This window comes from Mustela erminea, chromosome 5, assembly GCF_009829155.1.
Source record: "Mustela erminea isolate mMusErm1 chromosome 5, mMusErm1.Pri, whole genome shotgun sequence".
In the NCBI taxonomy this organism is placed as follows: Eukaryota; Metazoa; Chordata; class Mammalia; order Carnivora; family Mustelidae; genus Mustela; species Mustela erminea.
Window position 1 is genome coordinate 133,935,169 of NC_045618.1, and position 8,180 is coordinate 133,943,348.

General features: G+C 51.8%; 1 protein-coding gene across 4 annotated transcripts in view; it reads left to right on the forward strand.

Moving 5' to 3' along the window:
- ZFYVE1 (zinc finger FYVE-type containing 1) overlaps positions 1 to 7,619 on the forward strand; it is a 59,714-nt gene extending 52,095 nt beyond the window's left edge. For all 4 annotated transcript variants that reach the window (XM_032345038.1, XM_032345036.1, XM_032345039.1 and 1 more), the window contains 6 exons: positions 251 to 348; positions 445 to 562; positions 2,593 to 2,763; positions 3,442 to 3,622; positions 4,167 to 4,280; positions 6,030 to 7,619. In XM_032345038.1, coding sequence (XP_032200929.1) covers positions 251 to 348; positions 445 to 562; positions 2,593 to 2,763; positions 3,442 to 3,622; positions 4,167 to 4,280; positions 6,030 to 6,262 — 915 coding nt within the window. In that variant the 3' untranslated portion in view covers positions 6,263 to 7,619. The remainder of the gene's footprint in view (positions 1 to 250; positions 349 to 444; positions 563 to 2,592; positions 2,764 to 3,441; positions 3,623 to 4,166; positions 4,281 to 6,029) is intronic.
- Positions 7,620 to 8,180: the final 561 nt, after the last annotated feature.

Sequence of the window (8,180 nt, forward strand, 5' to 3'; positions counted from 1 at the left end):
GAACCCTGTCTAATGGATTTTTGGTGGCAGGCGTAAATTACAGTTCTGTTTTGGGTCTCAGGATGGGTCCACATTCAATTCATGATCTTTTAGGGCACTGGCTTTTTTAGGGAAATGACCCTTCCTCTAATGTGAACTCAGGGTCTGCAAACGTTGGTATGGTTTGTGGGGAGGGGGCTGGCCAGGGTAATGAAGGGGTCAGGGCGTTTGGTGCACAGAGAAGAAGCTGGCAGAGTGCTCCATGTTTCAGGCCTGCTATGAGAGAGGCAAGGAGGTCAGCGTAGTGCCCAAGACATCCGCTTCCACTGACTCCCCCTGGATGGGTCTCGCAAAATATGCCTGGTCTGGGTGAGTTTCAACGGCGTCGATGTAGCTGAGGGTTGTTGGTGTGTTGGTCTGCCAGGCACCTGGCCGGGTAACATGATCTGTTTACTTTGCTTGTAGGTATGTGATCGAGTGTCCCAACTGTGGCGTGGTCTACCGTAGCCGGCAGTACTGGTTTGGGAACCAGGATCCTGTGGATACAGTGGTCCGGACGGAGATTGTGCACGTGTGGCCTGGAGTAAGAGCTGCTCCATTGTCTTCTTGTATCATTCAGTTATTCGTGTGTGTAGAGAAGTGGAGCTTGTGTAGAATTCAGGTTAACCTTGAATTTTAAAATATCTTGGTGATTTAGGGAGGCAGGATCTGGAGAGCCTTTTCTTGTTCTAGACCCTTAATTAATTCTTCTTGCCTAAATACTAGAAGCACAACTTTATTTATTTCTAATTAAAAAAAAAATTTTATTTTTTAAAGATTATTTATTTTTTTAACAGAAATCACAAGTAGGCAGGCAGGCAGAGGGGGAGGGGGAGGCAGGCAGAGGGGGAGGGGGAAGCAGGCAGAGGGGGAGGGGGAGGCAGGCCCCCTGCTGAGCAGAGAGCCCTATGCAGGGCTGGATCCCAGGACCCCTGAGATCACAACCTGAGCTGAAGGCAGAGGCTTAAACCCACTGAACCACCCAGGCGCCCCACAGAAGCACAACTTTAAATAAAACTAAAAGTTGACCTATTGTTATACTGCCTTAGCAAATAGGATTTTTTCATATTCTCATTTCCACATGCAGATTTTTCCAGTTTCCACATTGCTTCAGTTTTTTATTATCAAATGCTATAGTGACATTCTTTATGTGAGAAATCCTCTGTTCCAGAAAATTCTTTTGCCGTATATTTAAGAAGTGGGATTTTGTCAACCCTTACAATTTTTTAATTTGACTTTTGAATTCAAGATACTGGAAAAACAAATCTGTTTGGAGGCACAGTGTGGTGCTCTCATTCTTACTGGTAAATCCCAACACACTCCAAACCTTTTCTCTTTGTAGAAAAAAGAGGAGTGATTTTCTTGAAGGGACTTATCTTATTTGGTGCTGTTCCCCTTGCTGGGTGACTCCTAAAGGTAGCAGTCAGCCCGACAGGCCTACCTGCAGAACCATCTTGAGCTTTTCTGGGGCCACTAATTTTCATAAAACTGAAGAGTTTTGGGCACCTGGGTGGCTCAGTTGGTTGAGCAACTACCTTCTGCTCAGGTCATGATCCCAGAGTCCCGGGATCGAGTACTGCATTGGGCTCCCAGCGCCAAGGGGAGTCTGTTTTTCCATTTTCATGCTTTGTTTTTCTCTCAACTAAAAATTAAAAAAAAAAAAAAATCCAAAACTGAAGAGTTCCTTATTGTTTTATTCTTCTCTCCAGTTTCCAGTCCCACCAAAATGTGTTTCTGTGCTATAGTCTTATTCTGGAGCCCACCCTGTTGGCACAGTGGGCCAGGCCATCCTGTCCCTAGGACTTAATGTGGCCTTGACTAGTATAATTTTCTCTCTACACTTTTTCTGACTGTCATTTGATTTTGGGTCTGTGTTCTTTCTTGTGAATGCTGTTATCTCTGTGGTTAGATACGTGTAGTCTAAGAAAGCTGTGATATCCTAGACCCCTTTTAGTCCACATTCCTTGTGGTCCTTGGGATTAGGGGACGCAGGCCCCTCCCCTTCTGTTCGTTCACTCAGGTCATTATGTCAACCCAAGTATTGGTTGATCACTATGTGCCCAGAATTGAACCTGATGCTTTAAAAATACAGGGTCGAAAAAGGTAGGTTATTGTATTTAGAGAGCTTGGTCTAATAGCAAGTCGAATACATAAATAGGAACTGTCTTTACACATGGAAACAGGATTCCTGACAACGTATAGGTATTAGAGGAACCCACGAGGGAGGGCTCCTAACCCAGCCTGGGGTGGAGGGTGTCTTCCTGAAGGCGCTGCCATTTCACTTGAGTATCTCTTAGATTGTACATCTCATTTATGGGCAGGTAAGGCCTGAATTGAACAGTTGTGCACCAGGTCTTATGGTTGCCTCAAAAGGAATGAGTCAGTAATGTGTGGTTGGGTGTGATTCTGTCTAGAAGCCAGAGGGATTCTTGGTCTGTACCCCTTCTTCTCTGCCAGGGAGTTTGTGGTTCTGAGTTGGCCATTGGCGAGCGTACAACTCACTTGAGACCACCTCCCCCCACCCCTTTACTCCCTTCGCTCAGAGCATGATGGGAGCCTGCATTCTCCTTTCAGACTGATGGATTTCTGAAGGACAACAACAATGCTGCCCAGCGCCTGTTGGATGGGATGAACTTCATGGCCCAGTCGGTGTCTGAGCTTAGCCTTGGGCCCACCAAGGCCGTGACTTCCTGGCTGACAGACCAGATTGCCCCTGCATACTGGAGGCCCAACTCCCAGATCCTGGTACGGTGCGGCAGGATGCCGCTGCCTCCCTGGCATGGCCTATTCTGCTGGTGCCATTTTGCTGTGAGGGAGGCCGGGAGTTCTCTTTCAGTCAGGTTAGCTCCCAGCACGTTAGGGTGGGGCACGAGAGGCAGCCAGTGTTCTCTTGCCCATTGATGTCTCTGTGTTACTTTGTGGTTAATCTCTTTTTGGTGGGTTATAGTTCCTTTGCCTCCGAGGCTAGTTCTTTATTGGTCAGATGTCTGAGGTTGTAGATTCACAGAATCTGGAGGAAAAGGAGCATTTAGAGGGCCTGTGTCTTGGTACATGAATCTCTGCAGTACCTACAGCAAGGGAGCCCCCAGCTTGGGCTCACACGCTTTGTGACAGGAAGCTTGCACCTCACCAACTTCCCAAAGGCTCTTTTGAGAAGCCGTGGGAAAAAAGTGAATTCTCATTGGTCTTCTGGCTAGACTTAGCATAGTCTTTTTTGAGAACGCTGTGACTCAGCCAGATAGACTTGAGGGGGCTTTCTAGAGACTTCTCGGAAGAAATGGGTCACAGCTGGGCTTCAGCGGGTGCACTCTTCATGAGGGCAGGCCTCAGGTTCTCTCCGTGACTGCTGTTGGGGTCCTGCCATTCTCAGTCCATAGAAATGAATTAACGTCTGCCTTTCTGTTTGTTTTGGGCTTGGAACAGAGCTGCAACAAATGCGCTACATCCTTTAAAGATAACGACACCAAGCATCACTGCCGGGCCTGTGGGGAGGGCTTCTGTGACAGCTGCTCGTCCAAGACCCGGCCAGTGCCCGAGCGGGGCTGGGGCCCTGCGCCGGTGCGGGTGTGTGACAACTGCTACGAAGCCAGGAATGTTCAGTTAGGTAACGTGGGGCCCAGGAGCCTGCAGGGGTGGAGGGCGCCCTCTCTCCTTGGCCCCGGGATCCTGGGAAGTGGGACTCCCACATGCCTCACCCTGTTCCTCACCCAGTCACTCTAATGAGGGCAGCTGCTACCCTGGTCCTTGGCGTCCTCTAAGCTCTTCGTTAACAGAGTCCTAGGCTCTGTTAACTAGGTGCGAGTCGTGGGCAGGGGTTTACCCTGTCCTGTCTTAGCAGACATGGCTTAGACTGGGTCTTTTTTCTGGAGAAGGTTCTTGGTCACGCTCCTAGAACCTTTCTGGCTTACCCTGAAAGGAACGTTTTTATTTATAAAACAGCTCCAGAGGGTTGAGGTCAAGGACTGACAGAGCTTACTTGGTGTCAGGGTCTGACCTGACTCCAGCCCAGACCCTTGCCGTCATTGCAGGGCAGCAGGCACCGGGTTATCTTGGGAGAAGAATCCAGAAGCACTCTGCTGTCGGCGCCTCAGTTTTCCATTTGGGAAATGACTAAGAGGTGACGGCTTTTCCTTTCGCACTGTCTACAGATGTGACTGAGGCACAGGCTGATGATGAAGGCGGGACGCTGATCGCCCGGAAGGTGGGCGAGGCCGTGCAGAGCACTCTGGGAGCCGTGGTGACAGCCATTGACATACCGCTAGGTGGGTGTAGCGTATGTGGGATGAGGGGTTTCGGAGTACCCTGGGCTGTCCTTGTGTCAGAGCCTTGCTGACCGGAAATTGATATTTGCTTGCTTTTGCTGGAAACCTTAGCGGTTTCATGTTTAATCCTGGAGGCCATCTGTTACACTATCCATTGCTGCATAAGGAGCTTCCTAAAAATGGAAAGGCTTGACACAGCGCCATTTTATCATGTCTCACAACTTCGAGTCAGGAAGGGCTATTATTCCGGCCTAGGGGGCCTTGCTGGAGTTACCGCCTGATACTCCAGTATGGCAGCCTGACCTGTCTCGAGGAGCCAAGACAACCTCGCTTACATGCTGGGCACCTTTCCGTGTGTTCTCCAGGCCACTCTATATGGTTTCTCCAGGGGTCATTGGACCTGTTACATGGGGCTCAGGGCTCTTAAAAGCTAATATCCCAGGAGACAGGAAGTAGAAGCCACCAGTGTCTTGAAGATCTGGGCCTGGAAATGGCACTAATGCTATAGCCTCCTGGAGACACAAAGCCTGCATTTGGAGTAGGAGCCGGGAGTGTCAGAATCTGTGGCTGTCTTTGATCTGCCGCACCAGCCACGCTGCTACTCACTGACCCTTACTCACCTCTAGATGTGAAGGGTGCTTGTAACTAGGAGGGCCCAAGGGAGGGGAGGGGAGACCCACCAGTGTGTGGAAGGCTTGGGCACTGTTGGCTGGGCCTGGGGTGTTTCTGCCCGTTACAAGGGAGCAACCAGAGGCTCCCGGGTGGCTGGTGGTGAAAATCACTTGGATCCGATTTACCATCCTTGTGGCTTAAGGGTGAACAGATGATGAACTTTGGACTCAAGGGCACAAGAATAGATTTGCCCAGGCTTGAAGTGCAGGTTGCATATGTTCTCGGGGGTGCCTAATTCCTGGGCTCACCAAGGGTTCACCTGCTGCGCGCTCGCTTCTGTTGGGTCCCAGGTCAGTGCACTTGTCACACTATTTCTTGTAATCCCTGTAACTGCTCTTGAACGTGAGCTTTTGAAGAGGAGGAAGCCAAGACCCAGAGAAGTTAGGTAACCTCTCTCGATCCTGTAGCCACTAATCAGCATGTATTCAGTGGAACTGTGATTTGCGTGAAGAGATGTCCTGACTCCCAGAGTCTGGGCTGCTTTATCATTATTCTAGTGGTTTTTTTTTTTTTTTTTTTTAAGATTTTGTTTATTTGAGAGAGAGAGTGTGAGCACAAGCAGGGGGAGTGGCAGAGGGAGAGGGAGAAGCATATCCTCCGTGGAGCTGGGAGCCCTGGCCCCTGGGATCTCGACCTGAGCCGCAGGCAGCTAGCTGCTTCACCGACTGAGCCAGCCAGGTGGCCCAACTCCAGTGGTATTTATGCAGCTGTGCTGCGGGATCGCCTGTGAACTCGATAGACACGTAGATCTCAGCGCGTGGTCCCCGGCTCCAGATCTCCTGACCTGCATGGTGTGGGGTGCAGGCCAGGTGTATGCATGTTTTAAAAGCTCTGTAGGTGAGGGGTGCCTGGGTGGTGCCGTCTCCTTAAGACTTTCTCCCTCTCCCTTTGCCTCCCTCCCCTGCACGTGCTCTCGAATCTTCACAAACCAGCCAGCCCTTTAGGCAGTTGTGTGTGCAGTAGGACCACGAGCCCGTGAAGAGTCTGAGGGTGTCTTCTTGGCCCGAGGAGTGGGGGTCGGGGGCTCAGGGCGCACGGCTCCCCGCGGCGTGCCCATCGGTGTTGTCTCCACCACAGGGCTGGTGAAGGACGCAGCCAGGCCAGCGTACTGGGTGCCCGACCATGAGATCCTGCACTGCCACAGCTGCCGGAAGGAGTTCAGCATCAAGCTTTCCAAGCACCACTGCCGGGCCTGCGGACAGGGCTTCTGTGACGAGTGCTCCCATGACCGCCGGGCTGTCCCTTCTCGAGGCTGGGACCATCCTGTCCGAGTCTGCTTTAACTGCAATAAAAAGCCCGGTGACCTTTAACCCCAGCTCCCTCTCCGCGTCCTTCACAATTCCTTAGGTTCTCAGGGTTAGAAACAGAAGTCTCGTTGAGGTTGGCCCTCCTCTCGGGCACCTGTCACGGCGTGTGTCCTCTGCTCTTCCTGGTGTGAGGGGTGGGGCAGGTGGTGAGCGGGGGTGTGAGCCTGGCAGCCGGAGGTGTGAACCCCTCAGGGCAGGGGAACCGAGCAGCTTATAGCAAAGGGGAATGAAGCTGAATCCGTTGCATTTGCTTCAGTTAGAAATAATAAAGATCTAAATATATGTGTAGATACATCTGAAGGGGACGTGGAGCATATTCAGGCTGCTGCTGGCTCCGACGACTTAGCACAGTCTGTCCCTAGCACAGGGACAAGGTGGCCGCGGCCGCAGGTCTTCCCCACAGAACAGAGCCAGGCACAGAGCCACTGTGTTGCTAGTCACCTTTTGCTTCTTCTCTGTGAGCCTTTGAAGCCTCTCTTTTCCTTGCCTTTTCCCAGGTACCTCTTGCTTGGAAGGGCCGGAAAGGAACCTTCGGGGGCCCCCTGGGGCAGGGTCCCTATCCTAGGCCTAGGCCGATGTCAGAGACTACCCAACTTAGCGTGCAGGTCACCAGAGTGGGTGGAGGGTGAGGGGTAGGGTCCTTGGCCCCGACTACTGGGGAGCGCGCGGGAGGAAACCGGCCTTCCCCAGCTGGGTTTCCTATTTCTTGATGCTTCTGTGTCCGCTTGGCTTTCCCGGAGGCCGCCCCCTGCCCCCAAGTAGAGCACCTGCTTCCTTCCTCTCCGCCCTTGCGAGCCCACCATCTGCTTCTGAGTGTTGCACTAGGATTTTTATTGCTTATTTTGAAGTGTCTTAATTCTTTGTTCCCTGATACACGTCCCCTCTGGCCGTCGGAGGGGCAATATGAGAATCTTCCAGGGAAACAGCGCACCGAACGGACTGTTATTGTTTCAAATGCATATAAATATTTCAACGGATCATTAAGAAAAAATTCTCTCTGGTTCTTGCAAGAGAAGTCAAGTGAACTTTGGTTTCTCACCAAGAGCCGGGACATCCATCTCTCGTGACTGGAAAGAGACTGTTGTGCTGAACCTGTCATCGGGGCGGATTTTATCTTCAGTGGCCAAACACGAAGAATTCAATGCGACCTAGGTCTTGGCAGAACTGGGGGGTGGGCTGAGCTTCAGGGAGGGGCGTGGCAGTCAGTCCCGGCATGAGAGTCCGTGCGTCGGGAGCCCTGGCTGGCCTTGGTCCCTCGCAGACCTGCGTCCGTATTGCCTCCTGTGGCCCAGGGACTCAGGCCCTACTCCAGTACTGTGTATTCTCAAATTCGCCATTATAAAGGAATCTTCCTGCTGAATACGGACTGTGCTCTTTCCTTTAACTTCCCAGTAGACCTTGCCTCTTTCTAGACAATAGGAAAGTAGCTGATGGCTTTCAGAGCAGAAGCCAAGCGAGAGGGATGTTTCTGGGGTGGTAATATTTGACCTTTAATACCTCAGTCTGTTAGCCTAACGAGAGCTTGGAAAAAAGCAGCTGTGATGGGGTTTTCATCTCACGATGTTGGGCTGTTTCCCCCCAGCTCTTAGATTGCCTCTTCCAGCTGTTTGCTAACTGGGAACTTGGAGGCTGTTCCTTTAGAGGGTACTAACAGATGCTCACAGAACGTTCTGGTGGTGAGGGCTCCATGCGTGAGCAGGACCTGGCCATGCTGTGGTCCTGCCCCTGGGCTCGTCATCAGAGCTTTCCCCAGCATGTGTGGCCACTGGCTGTGGGGCCGGGGAGCCGTGTCAGCCTGGCCCTGAGTAGGGCTGCCTGTGTCAGACGGCCGCTGCCTGGTGACTTGGTGCTCGGGTGTCACTGGGGTAGCTGTGGTGCCTCAGTCCACGGGGAGTCCTCACAGAAGGGTTAAGTGTTGCTA